The sequence below is a fragment of the Lethenteron reissneri genome, chromosome 47, assembly GCF_015708825.2.
Source record: "Lethenteron reissneri isolate LAM-NWPU_2019-01 chromosome 47, ASM1570882v1, whole genome shotgun sequence".
NCBI classification, from domain to species: domain Eukaryota; kingdom Metazoa; phylum Chordata; class Hyperoartia; order Petromyzontiformes; family Petromyzontidae; genus Lethenteron; species Lethenteron reissneri.
The window spans coordinates 3,935,222-3,954,155 of NC_083825.1; the positions used below are offsets into that span (position 1 = coordinate 3,935,222).

The window sequence follows — 18,934 nt, forward strand, 5'->3', positions numbered from 1 at the left end:
GTCATCAGTCAGTGAGCTACATCAGTGAGTGAGCTTCATCAGTGAGTGAGCTACATCAGTGAGTGAGCTACATCAGTGAGTGAGCTACATCAGTCAGTGAGCTTCATCAGTGAGTGAGCTACATCAGTGAGTGAGCTACATCAGTCAGTGAGCTTCATCAGTGAGTGAGCTTCATCAGTGAGTGAGCTACATCAGTGAGTGAGCTTCATCAGTGAGTGAGCTTCATCAGTGAGTGAGCTTCATCAGTGAGTGAGCTACATCAGTGAGTGAGTGTCATCAGTGAGTGAGCTACATCAGTGAGTGAGTGTCATCAGTGAGTGAGCTACATCAGTGAGTGAGCTTCATCAGTGAGTGAGCTTCATCAGTGAGTGAGCTACATCAGTGAGTGAGTGTCATCAGTCAGTGAGCTTCATCAGTCAGTGAGCTACATCAGTGAGTGAGCTACATCAGTGAGTGAGCTACATCAGTGAGTGAGCTTCATCAGTGAGTGAGCTACATCAGTCAGTGAGCTTCATCAGTGAGTGAGCTTCATCAGTGAGTGAGCTACATCAGTGAGTGAGTGTCATCAGTCAGTGAGCTTCATCAGTCAGTGAGCTACATCAGTGAGTGAGCTACATCAGTGAGTGAGTGTCATCAGTTAGTGAGCTTCATCAGTGAGTGAGCTACATCAGTGAGTGAGCTACATCAGTGAGTGAGCTACATCAGTGAGTGAGCTACATCAGTCAGTGAGCTTCATCAGTGAGTGAGCTACATCAGTGAGTGAGCTACATCAGTGAGTGAGCTACATCAGTCAGTGAGCTTCATCAGTGAGTGAGCTACATCAGTGAGTGAGCTACATCAGTGAGTGAGCTACATCAGTGAGTGAGCCGCGGCTCGCTCGTGCACGGCCGCGTGAGAGTAAGGTTGGGTGAGGATGGGTGAGAGAGAGGATGGGTGAAGATGGGTGAGAGAGAGGATGGGTGAGGATGGGTGAGAGAGAGGATGGGTGAGGATGGGTGAGAGAGAGGATGGGTGAGGATGGGTGAGAGAGAGGATGGGTGAGGATGGGTGAGAGAGAGGATGGGTGAGGATGGGTGAGAGAGAGGATGGGTGAGGATGGGTGAGAGAGAGGATGGGTGAGGATGGGTGAGAGAGAGGATGGGTGAGGATGGGCGAGCACGAGGATGGGTGAGGGTGAGGATGGGTGAGGATGGGTGAGAGAGAGGATGGGTGAGGATGGGTGAGAGAGAGGATGGGTGAGGATGGGTGAGAGAGAGGATGGGTGAGGATGGGCGAGCGCGAGGATGGGTGAGGGTGAGGATGGGTGAGGGTGAGGATGGGTCAGGATTAGGGGAGAGAGAGGATGGGTGAGGATGGGCGAGAGAGAGGATGGGTGAGGATGGGTGAGGATGGGCGAGCGCGAGGATGGGTGAGGGTGAGGATGGGTGAGGGTGAGGATGGGTCAGGATGGGCGAGCGCGAGGATGGGTGAGGATGGGTGAGGATGGGTGAGGGTGAGGATGGGTCAGGATGGGCGAGCGCGAGGATGGGTGAGGGTGAGGATGGGTGAGGGTGAGGATGGGTGAGGGTCAGGATGGGTGAGGGTCAGGATGGGTGAGGGTGGGCGAGAGAGAGGATGAGAGAGGATGGGTGAGGGCGAGGAGGTGCGACTGGGCGCACCGCACTCCGAGGAACTTGGGCTGCTCGCCGGGTGCCGAGGTCTCGGTCTCCATCTTGAGGCTGTCGATGTGGGCGATGGAGAGCACGGTGGCGGCCACGTACCAGGGCAGCCCCATGAAGGAGCACAGCGCCATGAGCACCGCCACCCAGAACAGGTCCAGGTGGTACCCCGCCCCCTTCTGCAGAGCCGCACCCGCGCAGGACCACTGATGTTAGCCGGGAATCCAACTCGGGTTCAGTGCACCAATAACCGCTGCACGGACGTGACGTGGCAGAGGCACACGTGTCTCCCCCCCCCCCCCCACGTCTCCCCCCCACGTCTCCCCCCCCCCCCCCCACGTCTCCCCCCCCCCCCCACGTCTCCCCCCCCCCACACCCCCGTGGCTCCCCCCCCCACGTCGTCCCCTACCCCCCCCCCACGTCGTCCCCTACCCCCCCCCACGTCTCCCCCTCCCCCCACGTCTCCCCCCCCCCCACGTCTCCCTCCCCCCCCACGTCTCCCCCCCCACGTCTCCCCCCCCCACGTCTCCCCCCCACGGCTCCCCCCCCACGTCGTCCCCTACCCCCCCCCACGTCTCCCCCCCCCCCCACGTCCCCCCCCCACACGTCCCCCCCCCCCACGTCTCCCCCCCCCCCCACGTCCCCCCCCCCCACGTCTCCCCCCCCCCCCACGTCCCCCCCCCACGTCTTCCCCTGCCCCCCTCCCCCACCGCGTCACCCCCCCCCCCCGCGTCTCCCCCCCGCACCCCCCCCCACCGCGTCACCCCCCCCCCCCGCGTGCCTTCAGCTTGTTCTCCTTGCGGTTGATGATGACGCCCGTGATCTGCTGGTCCATGAAGATGAGGATGGTGACGAGCAGTGCGGGCACCGACGAGATGATGTACACCCACCACGGGTTGCCGCCGAACGGCTTCACGAACCAGCCGCGCAGAGGGCTCGTTGGCTACGCACCACGGGGGCATCGGGGACACGTGGTCAGAGCAGTGGCAGCAGCAACAACAACCGACTTATACTAATAGGGCTTTTCCACTTTTTTTGGCAACAAAACTGACACCTTTTGCAAGGAATCATGTTTACATTAACCACAATACTTGCAGTCAAAATGCAAAAAAACAATACTCTGATAATTTATGAATTGTCCTTGAAACTGATTGGTCCACACCAGAGACAGCTCTGGTGTGGACGCCAAAAGGCATGATGATATTCGTCATCCCAGTGAATATTGGACACGAGCCAAGCGAAAGCTCTCTGGTAAACTAAACTTTTTTATCTTATAATAAAAATACAACATAAAATAAAATTTTATGTTTTATTTTTATTCTTTTATTATTTCCCTTCTACGTGACTTTACCGAAAGAACCAAGAAGATGAATCCCTGCAGTCACGAAGGCTTTAAATCGAAATTTAAACTTTTTCATTACACCAGGTAAGGCCCACTGAGTTGTGTATCTCTTCTTCAGAAGCGACCTGGCCACAGATGACAGCCCAACGAAGTGGCTTATCATCACGTGGCAATTTATAGCGGTCAAATTCTCTAAACGCGCTTCGGTTCTAAATGTGGAGGCAAAAACCGCGACCACTGGGAGAGAGACACGCAAACTCCAAATACTATATACAGGCGTCAGGGTAGGGATCGTACCCACGACCTCCTGCATACCAGGCGAGGGAGTTAACATCTCCTAGCCACCGTGGTAACTGGTTTGGCTCTTGGTTGGTGACGTTCTGAGCCGGCGATTCGCTGCACTTAGCTCGTTCATTATATAACAACTCGCGGTTATATTACGCCCACAAAAATAACAGACGTTTCAGATCGCAGCAGCTTTTTTGGCCTAGGGGACCCCCCCCACCCGGTGGCAGCTGTCCCCATGCGGCATGAGGGCAACACAGCACCGGCCTGCGAGTGAAGCGTTCGTTTTGTCAGTCGGTCGGTCGCCCTCCGCTCTCTAGCAGGGAGCGGCCGGCGGCCGTTGTCATCATCGACTCATCGAATGAAACTCAAATAAATACGGCTCTCATTTTTTTTTATCCCCACGAAAAAAAAAATTCGACGAATAATTTCGCGACTTCGTTTCTTGCGGCGAGCGAAATTATCGAGCCCGCCGCCACGCTGCCTCGCGCCGAGTCTGAGTGGCGTCACCCGCGGCCTCGCACGCTACGTGCCGTGGCCACTCGCGAACAACACTTGCCCCAGACGGGCAGCTAAATCCTACACACACGGGGGGGGGGGGGGGTGGAATCTTTGTCTTTTGAGTGCGTGGAGTGCGGGGAGGGAGGGTGGAGTACAGGGAGGGAGGGGGAAAGAGTGAATTACCTTCAACGAAGTTGGCACTTGAAGTTTCGGGGTGTTTATGCCCAACACCCTGTCCAGCCCCGCAAATGTGAGGATTGCGATGATAATGGCAAAGTCGCTTATGAGCTTGCGACACTGAAGCCGAGTTCAGGTGAGCACAAGGGGGTAGAGGTGGCCCAAACGGAACGCCGGAGAGAGAGTGAGGAAGAGAGGGAGGGACGGAGAGAGATGACAGAAGAGGGAAAGAGGAAAGGGAGCGAAAGCATCGAGCACGGTTAAAAGCGTCGCGACAGAGCAGCCGAGAGCGTTAGTCGGGCTCGTTTGGAACGAAAGAGAAACGCGAGTGTTGATAGAGGAGCGCCCCGCGTTAGCGACAGAGACACCGTGTTAGCGACAGAGACACCGTGTTAGCGACAGAGACACCGTATTAGTGACAGAGACAACGTCGCTCTCCGTGCGTGGCAAGGATGAGCGAGCGAGCGGAGCCGCCCATCTCTCTCTCTCTCACCGAGAGCACACGCATGCCACGCCGCAGAGGATCTCGTCGCCGCTGCGACTTTCTCCAGGAGAGGGGAGTTTTATTTCCTGCCGGGCTTCGGGCGAACTCGTGAATGTGATTCCCTAACAGTCGGCAACTGCGGTGCCGTCCATCGTTGGGGGGTGGGGGGAGGGGGAGGGGAGCTTCTGGGGGGCCGTGAGCAGTGGGGGGGGGGAGGAGCAGTGGGGGGGGGGAGCTGTGGGGGGGGAGGGGAGCAGGGGGGGGGGGGAGCAGTGGGGGGGGGGGGCAGTGGGGGGGGGGCATAAAACGTGCGCACAGACGCAGAGCGGCGAGGATTGCAGCCATCGCTTCATCTCAGTGCGGAAGAGTCCGGAACGCCCTTTCATCGTTTACTTGCTTTCTCAGTTGCTATTTCAGTTACACAGTAGATCCCCTCTTAACGACCGCCCCTCTTAACGACTAATCGGTTAACGACGGGCCTCCATAGAGCCCAATGTGTAGTGTATAGTGTAGTGTATAGTGTAGTGTATAGTGTAGAGTATAGTAGTGTAGTGTATAGTAGTGTAGTGTATAGTAGTGTAATGTGTAGTGTATAGTGTAGAGCGTAGTGTATCGTGTAGTGTATAGTAGTGTATAATGTAGTGTAGAGTGTAGTGTATAGTGTAGTGTATAGTGTCGTGTATAATGTAGAGTAGTGTAGTGCCTCCATAGAGTCCAATGTGTTCGCTTAGCGACCATTCCCCTGTTAACGACGGGCTGTTGTAGGTACAGTAAATATGTTAGTATGTTTATGTATTAATATCCATTGTTTAAATATTATAGTAAGTTTTTGGGTGAAAAAGGGTTAACTTTCGATGCTATTGGAACGAATTAAGCCTTTAACGTGCATTTCTTCTCCTCGCTTAACGACCAAAATCACTAAACGACCGCTTTTGCGGAACCAATAACCGCCGTTAAGAGGGGGTTCTACTGTAAACCCTTTCGTAGGATTATAGGGTGCAGCAATAATAATAATAATCGGGCTACTGTGGACAGGCGCAATCTCTTGCGCTCTTGCGTAAGTGCCTGACGCAGACTGAGCGACCTCGAGCAGAGTTGCGAGAAGGGAAAGAATTTCGATTTAAAGCTTTCGTGACTGCAGGGATTCATCTTCTTGGTTCTTTCGGTAAAGTCACGTAGAAGGGAAGTAATAAAATAATAAAAATAAACATAATAAAATAGAAATTCTCACGACGTTTCATTGGGACACTGTCTTTCCGACAGCTCTGTTTCTTCACCTGAGGACAGCTGCTTGTGTTGTGGCCGAAACGTCGTGAGAATTTTTATTTTATTATGTTTTATTATTATATTATTTGCCTTCTACGTGGCTTTACCGAAAGAACCAAGAATAAGGGAAAAAAATCTCGAGCGAGAAACGTAGCGCTGGGTTCAGCGATGGAGGCAACGGGGCGGCGAGTGTTGTTCGCTCGGGAGAGATGGAGAATGAGATCCACGGGGTGGCGGGGGGCGCGCTGACGTGCAGCGTGTCCCCCTCCACCCTCCCACGGAGGCCGCGCATGTAGACGCACAGCCAGCAGAGGTGGACGGAGCTGAGTTCAAGAGGTCGCAGGTCAAAGGGTCACCTTGAACTCCGTGGGGACAATGAGCTTTGGCGTGTCCACGCCCACCATGGCGTCCACGCCGCAGAAGATCACGATGGCCAGCACGATGGCAAAATCGCTGACGAGATTTCGGATCTGGCGTTCGGGGGAGCAAGGGGGAGCGGGGGAGCAAGGGGAGCAGGGGAGGGACATGGGAGGTGAGGGCAGGGCAAGGAACGGCGAGGACCGATTCACCGACGTCGCTTTTGGCTGCTCCGACGGACGAGCACCGACCCTGGTGGAGGTCGCACGGCATCCCCCCCCGACGGCCGAGCGACTTTAATCTGCGTTCCCCAGCGCCCACCGATGGGCAGATTTTTATTTCTAAATTTAATCCTTCGTGATAATGTGGGCAACGCTGGCAATCCAGTATTTATTTATTGCCCGTTGCCTCTCTCCCCGTCCCACACCCCATCTTGCGTTGGCGACTCGCTGCAAGAATTCTGCGCTCTATGAATCGGACGTCGTGGTGTTATCATCATCAACATCGTCATCATTATCGTATCATCGTCGCGATCGCAGGAGCCGCCGTGCCGTAACGCGGCGGCGAGATGGAGTGAGGCGTCTCCAATGCGCGAGGAGCAAACGGGAGGGAGCCACGGCAAAACTGCTCGCTCGCCGGAAGACGCCGTCGCTCCCCCCCCACCCTGGCCACGCGCAACTCCCGCCCGCAACAAACGAGCGTGAAGCTTGGAACGCAGCAGTAGAAGCAACAAAAAAATGCAAAAACTAGAATGAGAATTAATCGTTCGCTTTTTTTTTCATCACGACAGTTGCCGAGCACACGGGACCACGAAAAGCCAAGCGGCCCAGCAACGAACAGGCGCTGTTAAAAAGGTTTAACGGTTCCAAGTTGATATATGTTAAAAAGTTGTAACGGTTCCAAGTTGATACATGTTAAAAAGTTGTAACGGTTCCAAGTTGATACATGTTAAAAAGTTGTAACGGTTCCAAGTTGATACATGTTAAAAAGTTGTAACGGTTCCAAGTTGATACATGTTAAAAAGTTGTAACGGTTCCAAGTTGATACATGTTAAAAAGTTGTAACGGTTCCAAGTTGATACATGTTAAAAAGTTGTAACGGTTCCAAGTTGATACATGTTAAAAAGTTGTAACGGTTCCAAGTTGATATATGTTAAAAAGTTGTAACGGTTCCAAGTTGATATATGTTAAAAAGTTGTAACGGTTCCAAGTTGATACATGTTAAAAAGTTGTAACGGTTCCAAGTTGATATATGCTAAAAAGTTGTAACGGTTCCAAGTTGATACATGTTAAAAAGTTGTAACGGTTCCAAGTTGATATATGCTAAAAAGTTGTAACGGTTCCAAGTTGATACATGTTAAAAAGTTGTAACGGTTCCAAGTTGATATATGCTAAAAAGTTGTAACGGTTCCAAGTTGATATATGCTAAAAAGTTGTAACGGTTCCAAGTTGATATATGCTAAAAAGTTGTAACGGTTCCAAGTTGATACATGTTAAAAAGTTGTAACGGTTCCAAGTTGATATATGCTAAAAAGTTGTAACGGTTCCAAGTTGATATATGCTAAAAAGTTGTAACGGTTCCAAGTTGATATATGCTAAAAAGTTGTAACGGTTCCAAGTTGATATATGTTAAAAAGTTGTAACGGTTCCAAGTTGATATATGTTAAAAAGGTGTAACGGTTCCAAGTTGATATATGTTAAAAAATTGTAACGGTTCAAAGTTGATAAATGCTAAAAAGTTGTAACGGTTCCAAGTTGATATATGCTAAAAAGTTGTAACGGTTCAAAGTTGATATACGCTGCTAGACAACCCCCCCCCCACCACCACCACTCCCCCATCTCCCCCTGTCGGCGGGCGGGTACCTTGGTGGGGAAGTAGCGACTGGTCTTGAACTTCTTGAGCGACATGGAGCAGGAGTAGGTGCCCAGGAAGAGGATGAAGGAGGTGAGCGAGATGTCGGGCACGTACTTGCACGAGGGCCCGGACAGCGAGCCCCCGAGCCTCAGGCAGGCTTTCTTGCCCAGGTGGGCCCAGTCCACCGACGTCGCGTTCGCCAACAGCGGCTGTCCCCCGCCGTCGAGGTTTTTCGGTAGAGACGGAAAAAAAAAGATACATTTGTAAATATCTTCTTGGTTCTTTCGGTAAAGTCACGTAGAAGGGTAATAATAAAATAATACAAATAAAACATTAAATAATTCTCACGACGTTTCGGCCACAACGCAAGCAGCCGTCCTCAGGTGAAGAATGAAACACTACCAAAAGATCTTAATTTTGGAGCTTTCGTGACTGCAGGAATTATTCTTTGGTTCATTCGGTAAAGTCGTTCTTATGTTCTGCCCTGTCTGTGTGTCTCCGTTCCCCTTGTGTTTATGTTTTGTCTTTCTTTGGAATTTTCACACTTAAATTCTAACTTAGCAATCTTTGAAATACGTAATCGACCAGGCTATACGTTAATTGTGTGTTGACCGACTCTCTGTGTTGTATTACATAACATTTCGATATTTTGCTCGGTTATTTAATTTAGTATGTTCTTTCTCCCTATCTCCTAATGTTCAAGCCTGCGTACGTTACTACGCGTTCTTCGTACTCATTGACATGTTAATTTTTTCTCTAACCCCTCCCTCTCTCTGCCTCCGCCCCCCTCTGTCTATTTAAGGCAACGCCACAGAGACGATCTCCCTCTCTGTGCCTGTGTTACCCTCTCTATGTATCTTGGTGATATCTGTCTGCTTATATGTCTGTCTATAGTTTTCTGGTTAGATTTTTTGTTGCTATTTCATTTATACCTGATGATGATTGCTTGTGTTGCAATCGAAACGTCGTATGCTATTATTTAATTTATTATTTTATCTTTATACGTGACTTTACCGAAAGAACCAAAAAATAGTACCGAAAGAACCAAGAAGATGAATCCCTGCAGTCACGAAAGCTTTAAATCGACATTTGTAAATAGTTAAACTTTTTTCGTACGTACAGTCTCCGTTCTCCTATCACGAGGCGGTAGTCGCGTTCCTGAAGAACACCGCATTGTGAGGAAATAATGGCGTTATAATGAATAAAATATAATATAGGGTAAAGTGCGTGACATCCATACACAGGCTGAACAAAGACTGAGGCGCGTGGTGGTGAGTAGCATCTAGAAGCATCCAGCAGCATCCCCGCCGTGTGCGATGCTACGCCGAGGCAGCCGTACAACCGCCCATTCCTACTCTCGCTGAGACGTGGTTCTGTTTCATCATTGCCAGAAAGGCTGAAACCTATTCTTTGTTTTCCTACTTTGATACTGGCTAAAAGGTCCCGTTTTTGTAGCTGCTCGCCCCGAGCTATAAATGCTCCGATCGTGCATTGTCCTTGTGCTGTTCACCTTTTGGTGTTTCTCTGGTCTGACACTGGTGGTGAGACGAGGCCCTAAAGAAGGCTGCTGTCTCTGGTGTGGACCAATTTGACAACGCATCATATATTATGTCTGTTTGCATGTTCACCACAAGTACCACAAGTACCGGGTGTGGTTATTGCAGTACTTTTTGGCGTTTGAACATCTTAACACCTCCTGTTTTATTGCCAAAAATGGTAAAAACCTGTTCTTTTTTTTTCATACTTTGATCCTGTAAAAAAAGGTCCCACCACTCTGACGTAGTTCTGTTTGCTCGATTGCGTCATATCCGAGCGCCGCAAAAATAAATACAAAAATGAACAAAACAAATTAAATAGTAAGAATGATTCTAACACAAAAAAATCTAAAAAAAAATTTGTTACATCTTTTTTAAAATTTCTAACATCACCAGGGTGACGTTGAGAGCGTAGCCGAGGTCGTAGGGCATCGTGGTGGCCGAGTCGTTTGCCAGAACCGTGGCGTTCCCTGCGGCACAGAGCGCGGGACAATGATCGCGGTCAATGGTGGCGGTTGTTGTTGTTGTCGTTGTTGTCGTTGTTGTTGTTTTCGTCGTTGTTGTTGTCGCAGCCACGCGCTCCTTGCCCGGCAACCTGGCAGTCGCCTCGTCAATTCGTCGTCGTCATCGTCGTCGTCGCGATCCATGGGCAGATGGCCAGCACGTGTCCACTAAGCCTTTCGTCGCTTGTTTCCACTCTCCTCTGTCTTGTGCCAAGTTGCTCAAGCAGTGGCCACAATCTCTTCTCGGTGCCAGAATAACGCACTTTTAATGTCCCTGTTGTTGTCCATCCTACAGGTGCCAGTTTCATTCTCATCACTGCCTGCAATCAGATCTTCGTCTACGTGCGATCTTTAACCTACCTCTACACTGGTCACTCTTTGGGTCCAGCTTAGATGCAGTATCCTTCTATAGCAATACATTTCGAATGCCAATATCTTATCTCTGTCAGTCTTCAATTCATATTACTCACATTAATATCATCGTCGTCATCATCATCGTCGTCAATAGCATTTGTTGAGATGTATTCGCTATTATACCCAGAAAGCCACACCGAATAGTAGGACTGGTTTTTTCCCATGAGGGTTGTCCCGCATCACATGATTTTACATGACAATGTTTTTCAGCCAATTAATAGGCGTTTACTGGACATCTGTGAAGAAAAAAATTGCTTTATAGCGCATCAGATTTCTCCAGGACAAATAACGTGTCGGAGGAAACCAGAGGTCGCAACCGGGTACCCGATACCCGTACCCTACCCGATACCCGGCTACCCGTACCCGGCCGGGTACGGGTACGGGTACCCGTTTGTGACCCTGGTGCGGCCGGGTACAGGTACGGGTAGACCGTGAGTCACTGGTGAGTAACTGTTTGTCACTCATTTCCCAACGTCTTGTCTCTTCTCACAATTCAAGTTCCTAGAATCAACCCACCCGCGCCTGCAACGTGGCTTCATCCCAGAGGTCGCAATCAGGTACCCGATACCCGTACCCTACCGTACCCGGCCGGGTACGGGTACCCGTTTGCGACCCTGGTGCGGCCGGGTACGGGTAAGGAATCAAAACCCGTTTGCGACCTCTGGAGGAAACCGGAGCTCCCGGATAAACAATGTCCATTAACCAGTTGTGCAGTGGCTCGCACACAGCACCATGAACCCAGCGACCCGAGTTTGATTTTCCGGCCACAGCTAAACCAGCGGTGGTTGTATATGTCTACACCAGTTCTGGGCTGTTTCAGATATCTCTCGAAACTGGTGTTAGGGGTCAGGTGATGACGGCAGGTGACGACGGCACGTGACGAGGGTCGTTGAGTGCGTGAGTCCGCAGGCACTCAACGGCATCAACCACTTACACCCCAGCACCACGTGGTGTCACGCGGGGGCCCTGTAGCCATGTGGCCATGTGACCCTGTGACCATGTGACTGTGTGACCCTGACACGGTAACCATGTGGTCATGTCACTGGTTGACCGAGTGACCACGTAGCCATGTGGCCCTGTGACCCTGTGACCCTGACACGGTAACCATGCGGCCACGTGACTGGTTGACCGAGTGACCACGTAGCCATGTGGCTGTGTGGCCATGTGACCCTGTGACCCTATAGAAATGTAGCGGTGTGACCCTATAGCCATTTGGCCGTTTTGACCCTGTGACCCTGACACGGTAATCATGTGGCCACGTGACTGGTTGACCGAGTGACCACGTAGCCGTGTGACCGAGGTAGACGTGCGGAGGAATGGTGACAGAAAGGAGAAGGAATGATGATGATGAGGAGGAGGAGGATATATGATGGGGGGGAGAGGGGATGTAGGAGAGAGGGAGGAGGGGGCGCAGGCCATCTCACCTGGCACTGGCGGCAGGCAGGTACAGCCGTAGGAGGTGACGTACTCGGGCCTGTAGTCCGGGTCGATGGGGTAGTAGTCGGCCAGCTTGAGCATCTTCTTGAAGGCGTCATAGATGAAGATGAAGGAGATGAGCGCCGAGAAGCCCTCCTCGGTGAATCGCGTGAAGTATTTGACGAGGAACGAGGCGTCGGTGGCGACGAGGACGAGGCAGAAGAACGCCGACCACAGGCCGATCCACAGGCGGAACTCCAGGTAGTCGAAGCTGTTGTCTCTGCAGACGTGGCCGCAACGTGGTCATCGCTACGATTAGTAGTTTTATTGGGATCATCCATGAGAAGAGGTTTTTTTTGGCGGGTTAGATCGCGTAAATATATTAACGCAATCTAACCCCCCAAAAAAATAGTATGGATGATATTGGTCGCGCAAGCCTACGTGTTAGGCTTATTCGGATCACTTTAGCGATGTTGATCAATGCTTGCCGCCCGCGCTAATCGCACCTCCGGTTCGCACGATTCGCTGCGTACAGTGCGAAAGAAGTTTAACATGCACGCGGACGGAGCACCCCCCCCCCCCCCCGCCGCTCTTATGTTCAACCAGAGTGATTCTTCTTACTCGTCACACGGTGTCACAAAAAGTCAGACCCCCCTCAAATATGACGTCACAAAGCTCTTGTTTAGTATTTATTTTAGAGGAGCGTCCAAGGGTCCTCGGGGTCTCCGCTCGCCACCAGCAGGGGGCGCCGTCGTTTCTGCCATTCGCAGTTTCCTTTCGATTTCGATTTAAAGCTTTCGTGACTGCAGGGATTCATCTTCTTGGTTCTTTCGGTAAAGTCACGTAGAAGGGAAGTAAAATTTTTTATTTTATTTTATTATTTTTATTTTAAATAATAAAAACTAAAACATAAAATAATAATTATTTTATTATTTTTTATAAAATAATTATTTTATTATGTTTTATTTAGAATAATAAAAATAAAGCACAATAAAATATTTATTTTATTATGTTTTATTTTTATTATTTTGATAAAATAATTATTTTATTATAATAATTATTTTATTATAATTTTAAAAAATAATTATTTTATTATAATAATTATTTTATAATGTTTTATTTTTATTATTTTATTACTTCTCTTCTACGTGACTTTACTGAAAGAACCAAGAAGATGATTCCCTTCGATTATTCAGTTTTTGTTCGTCCCCGCAATAAATAATTTTTTTGGGAAGCCTCCGGATTACCCCCCTCCCCCCCCACATCGCGGTGTTCGCCATCCTTGCACTATTTACTTTGTCCCGTCCCGTCCGTGGATTCCTCGCGTTTCCCTCTCGCGTGGGCGATTTGTTCACGCCACGAATACTCAAAACGGTTCTCGTCATCATCAGCCATGGTCAATGCAGACTCGCGCAACGCACCCCCACACTCACTCACCCCCACGCTCGCTCACCCCCACGCTCACTCACCCCCACACTCACTCACCCCCACACTCAATCACCCCCACACCCACGCACTCACTCACTCACCCCCACACTCGCTCACCCCCACGCTCGCTCACCCCCACACTCACTCACCCCCACACTCACGCACTCACCCCCACACTCACCCACACGCTCGCACCCCCACACTCACTCACCCCCACACTCCCTCACTCACCCCCACACTCACTCACCCCCACACTCACCCCCACACGCAGACCCCCACACGCACTGACCCCCACGCTCACCCCCACGCTCGCTCACCCCCACACACACTCACTCACCCCCACACTCGCTCACCCCCATGCTCACCCCCACACTCGCTCACACGCTCGCACCCCCACACTCACTCACCCCAACACTCACCCCCAGACTCACTCACCCCCACACACACTCACCCCCACACTCACCCACACACTCACTCACCCCACGCTCGCTCACCCCCACACTCGCTCACCCCCACACTCACTCACCCACACACTCACTCACCCCCACACTCGCTCACCCCCACACTCACCCCCACCCTCACTAGCCCCCACACACAGGCGCACCCGGCGCAGCTCACTTGCTGAAGTTGAAGAGGAGCCTCTCGAAGACGAGCACGGGCCCCGTGCTACTCAGGATGGTGAGCGGCTGCCCCGCGAAGAGGCAGAAGACGCCGCCCGCGATCGCCGTGCCCAGGAAGCTCTCGAGCACGCCCTGCCGGGGGGACGGCACACGCAGCGCGTGTCGGTGTGTGTCGGTGTGTACGTGTCTGTAGGTGTCGGTGCGTGTGTTGGTGTACGTGTCTGTAGGTGTCGGTGCGTGTCGGTGTGTACGTGTCTGTAGGTGTGTGTCGGTGTGTGTGTTGGTGTGTACGTGTCTGTAGGTGTCGGTGCGTGTCGGTGTGTACGTGTCTGTAGGTGTGTGTCGGTGTGTGTGTTGGTGTGTACGTGTCTGTAGGTGTTGGTGCGTGTCGGTGTGTACGTGTCTGTAGGTGTGTGTGTTGGTGTGTACGTGTCTGTAGGTGTCGGTGAGTGTCGGTGTGTACGTGTCTGTAGGTGTGTGTCGGTGTGTGTGTTGGTGTGTACGTGTCTGTAGGTGTCGGTGTGTGTTGGTGTGTGTTGGTGTGTGTGTTGGTGTGTGGTGGTGCGTGTCGGTGTGTGTTGGTCTTTACGTGGGTGTGTTGGGGGTGTGTTGGTGTGTGGTGGTGTGTGTTGGTGTGTGGTGGTGTGTACGTGTCTGTTGGTGTGTGTTGGTGCGTGTTGGTGTGTGTACTTGTTGGGTTGTGGCGTCGGCGTCTGTGTTGTTGGCGTGCGTGCGCGTGCATGCGCGTGCATGCGCGTGCGTGTGCGTGCACGCACGTGCGTGTGCGTGCATGCGCGTGCGTGTGTGCGTGCGTATATGCGTGTGTGCGCGTGCATGCACGTGCGTGTGCGCGTGCGCGTCTCGAACCTGCATGTTCTCGGTGGCGTCTCCCAGGAGGCCCCCGAAGGTGATGGCGTTGGTGATGGTGGCGAGGTAGAGGAAGATGATGGCCGACAGTGACTGGATGTTGAAGGCGTCGCAGAAGTCGCTCATGTACCACGGCAGCTTCCTCCTGATGTCCTTGATGAGCCCCCCAAAGAACCTGCCCGAGGCACAGAGCCCCCCACCCCACCAGCCCAGCGGTCATCACTCTGCACACCCCCCCACTCCCTACCTGGCGAACGCCGCGGACGTCAACAAAGACCCCGCGGTGTCGTTCGCGAGACCGTGAGCGGCGTCACGGTCACGGATTATTAAAATAATAACGATCATTATTATTGGTCATTATTATTGATCATTATTATTGATTATTATTGGTGATTATTATTTATAATTATTATTTATCATTATTATTTATCATTATTATTGATCATTATTAATGGTCATTATTATTGATCATTATTATTGATCATTATTATTTATCATTATTATTTATCATCATTATTGATCATTATTATTGGTCATTATTATTGATCATTATTATTGATTATTATTGGTGATTATTATTTATAATTATTTATCATTATTATTTATCATTATTATTGATCATTATTATTGATCATTATTATTGATCATTATTATTTTTTGCCAAATTCGGAAATGGCAGAGCACTCGATCGGGCGTCACGCACACAGCAGCAGCGACCATCGCCCCCCCCCCCCGCCTCCTCCTGCTGCTGCCGGCAGACTGACGCCCGATTGCAAGCCAGGTGCCCAGGTCACTCTGTGGTCATCACTACGGTTATTATAACCACGGCGGCCCGCTGGATTCGAACCGCGAACCTCGCGGGCGCCTCTCACCTGCCGGTCTTCTCCAGTTCGTCTCCGTGGCTGCCGTGACCTCCCGGAGCTTCGCCGTGACCTCCCGCGCCGCCGCCGTGACCTCCCCCTCCTCCTCCCCCGTGACCGCCGCCGCCGTGACCCCCCCCTCCCCCTCCTCCTCCTCCCCCGTGACCGCCGCCGCCGCTGCCGTTCATCCGCGTCACCTCCGCCAGGGAATGCTGCGACTTCCTGCCGTTCGCGAGAGAGAGACGCACAAAACGTTCGCTCGCCGGGACGACGCGAAACCTCCGCCGCCCCCCTCCCGGCGCGCCGCTCCTCACCCCACCGCCACAACCACCACCGCCACCAACTCTCCTCGTTCCGTCTCACCGGGACGCGCTCCGCCGCACGGCGATAGTCGTGTCGGGTAAACGACGAACGAGAGTGACAAATGTGGTGTCGCGTTTCCTCGCACGGCGGGTCGACCACGACGGCTGTTGTTACGGGAGTTCACGTGCGCGTGTTGTGTATAAACACGCACACACACACGCGCGCGTGTGCGCGTGTGTGTGTGCATGCGTGTGCGTGTGTGTAATCTGCGTGCGTGAGTGTGTGCGTGTGTGCGTGTGTGTGTGCGCGTGCGTGTGTGTGCATGTGTGTGTGCGTGTGTGTGTGCGTGTGTGCGTGTGTGTGTGTGGTCTCGACGGCGGGGTTTCGCCGCAAGTTCGCCGATCGGCAGGTCGTCGCGTGCGGTGGGGTATAAGCCTGGGCGACCCCCGCCTCTTCCGAGATGTCTGAGCCAGCGTGCAAGAGTAGGCCAAAAACACCCTCTAGGAGGGAGTTGCCGAGAGCGCGCTCGGAGTGGAGTCCCCCCTTCCACCAGCGGTGGCTCGAGAGGGCAATTGGAGGGGCTGCACCTTTACCGTCTACCGCGCGGTCCGGTGACGACTTCGCGCTGCACGGCGAGGATGGTCGCGTCGGGTCGACGACGACGAGAGAGCGACAACAAAGTGTCACGTCCCCTCGTGCACGACGGGTCGACCACCACGGCGGTTGTCACAGGGTGGTTTCACGTGCGCGTGTGTGTGTGTGCGTGCGCGCGCACGTGACGTCAACAACAACAAAAAGGGGGAGGGGGGAAGCGCAAATTCCAAAGGAAAACCAAAAAAACAACCTCGCAGAGGCAAAAGAGTTCCGCGTCAGAACAAATAAAAGCTCCAACGAAACACCAACCTCGCCACCACCCCCCCTCCACCAGCACCACGGCCACTGCCACCACCACGGCCACCGCTACCACGGCCACCGCCGCCACATGCGTTAGTCCATCGGAGGAGGAGGGAAGGGCGGTTAGCAACAACGAACACCGCTTTCAAGAAGCGCGCCGCACAGAAAGACGCGAGGCTTCCATCTCGGCCGACGGGACGCTGACCCTTGCCGCATCACCGCACCCACCATCACCACGACACCACCACGACACCACGACACCACCGCCACCGAGAACCCACACCTCCTGAAAGCAACCGACACCGCCAGGACAGTTTACAGAAGCCAAGCGACTGTCCCCCGTGACCTCTCACGAACCCTTCTTCAGGTCCGTGCAGGTGCCGCAGGTAGCGGTCTCTCCGTCGACGTCGCCTGCCAGGGGGTCACGTGGTTCAAGGAGAGCTGCGTTAGGAGGTGGCACGGCGCTCCCAGCCACAGCAAACACAAGGACAATGGTACCCCCCCTACCCCCCCCCTACCCCCCCTACCCCCCACGTGTTGATAAAGATCACCCCCGTATAATTCTAGATGTGAAGCTTTCATGACTGCAAGGATTCATATTGTTAGGTTTTTTTCGGTAAAGTCACGTAGGTAAAAAAATAAAATTAATAAAAGTAAAATAAAAAATAAAATCACGACGTTTCGGAGGCAACACAAGCTTCCGTCTTCAGGTGGAACCGTCACAGCACGATTGCTGTATCGTGATTTGTATTTTACTTTTATTAATTTTAAATTTTTTACCTACGTGACTTTACCGAAAAAACCTAAAAATACACCCCCGTATAGCCCGTGCAGACTATCGGGGCAAGTGCTGTTAGCGAGCACCTATGGAGGCCAAGATGGCACACGACTGGATGGGTGGCCAGCACCATTCCCTGCCGCCCTCATCTCCCCAGTGGCGATGCTTAAAACACTGCGCCAGGTACTCATTTAGGGCCGAGTAGATCTAGGGGAGGCCCACAAACGGTTCAAAAATAATTCGTCACCGTTGTTGGCCGTGGCCGGGAATCGAACTCGGGTGACCGGGTCCGGAGGGAGGTGTGCTAACCGCTGTGCCACCGTTCTCCAGCCACACCGCACACACTCACAACAACACACACCACACTCACAACAGCACACACTCACAACAACACACACACATCACACACACACACCACACGCACACACACCACACACTCACAACAACACAGACTCACAACAACACACACACCACACACACACATCACACACACACCACACACTCACAACAACACACACACCACACACACCTCACTCACAACAACACACACACCGCACACACACCACACACTCACAACAACACACAAATGACACACACACGGGTGAGGCCTCTGATAGTGAATGTTTATGTGGGATGTCGGTGCGTGAGTGAGCGAGTAGTAAGTGCGTGGACGTACAAGCAAGTGGCTGACAGTGAGTGTGCGGGTCGGTGAGTAAGCGAGTGAGTTGGTGAGTGAGCGGGTGAGAGAGTGTGCAAACGAGTGAGCGAGCAAATGGGTAAGCGAGTGATCATGCGAGCAGACGAGTGGGCAAGTAAGTGGGTGGGCAGGTCAGTGAGCGAGCAGGTAGGTGAGCGGATAGATGAGTAGGCAGGTGAGTTAGTGAATAGGCAGGTGAATGAGTGAGTGATGAAGGAGAGTGAGTGGATAGGTGAGTGAGTGAATGGGTAGACGAGTGGGCACGTGAGTGAGCTGATAGGTGAGTGAGCGAGCAGCAAGGTGAGTGAGCTGGTAGGTGAGTGGTCAAATGAGTGAGCGGGTAGGCGAAACGGCAGGTAGGCGAATGAGCGGGTAGGTCAGTGGGCAGTTGAGTGAGCGAGCGGGTGGGTGGGTGAGTCGGCAGGTGAGTGAGCGAGCGAGCGTTGTAGGTGAGTGAGCGTTGCCGTGTGGCAGTTACCGTTTCTCGGGAGAGGGGATGTTCTTGGGGGGATCGATACGGATGGTAGGGTCCCACTCCCCGGGGGGCAGCACGATCACCTCGTCGAGGAACTCGTCGATGCCGAGGAGGAGGTCCTTGCGGTCGCGAGCCTTGTACACCACGTCGTGGAACAGCTGGGAGTGGGCGGGGAGGGTGAGGATGGCGCGGAGAGGGGCCACATTCACTCGCTAACCCA

At 52.5% G+C, this 18,934-nt stretch overlaps 1 protein-coding gene across 4 annotated transcripts in view; it reads right to left on the reverse strand.

Annotated features, from left to right (window-relative positions):
- Positions 1 to 18,934, reverse strand: part of LOC133354338 (electrogenic sodium bicarbonate cotransporter 1-like) — an 87,204-nt gene that overhangs the window by 11,451 nt on the left and 56,819 nt on the right. For 3 of the 4 annotated variants that reach the window (XM_061571094.1, XM_061571093.1, XM_061571096.1), the window contains 11 exons: positions 18,718 to 18,872; positions 17,122 to 17,175; positions 15,580 to 15,789; positions 14,708 to 14,882; positions 13,839 to 13,972; positions 11,801 to 12,072; positions 9,853 to 9,929; positions 7,933 to 8,133; positions 6,070 to 6,183; positions 2,440 to 2,601; positions 1,659 to 1,837 (listed from right to left, as the gene is read on the reverse strand). In XM_061571094.1, the coding sequence (XP_061427078.1) occupies positions 1,659 to 1,837; positions 2,440 to 2,601; positions 6,070 to 6,183; positions 7,933 to 8,133; positions 9,853 to 9,929; positions 11,801 to 12,072; positions 13,839 to 13,972; positions 14,708 to 14,882; positions 15,580 to 15,789; positions 17,122 to 17,175; positions 18,718 to 18,872 (1,733 nt within the window). The remainder of the gene's footprint in view (positions 1 to 1,658; positions 1,838 to 2,439; positions 2,602 to 6,069; positions 6,184 to 7,932; positions 8,134 to 9,852; positions 9,930 to 11,800; positions 12,073 to 13,838; positions 13,973 to 14,707; positions 14,883 to 15,579; positions 15,790 to 17,121; positions 17,176 to 18,717; positions 18,873 to 18,934) is intronic. The other variant, XM_061571095.1, reaches the window with a different exon arrangement.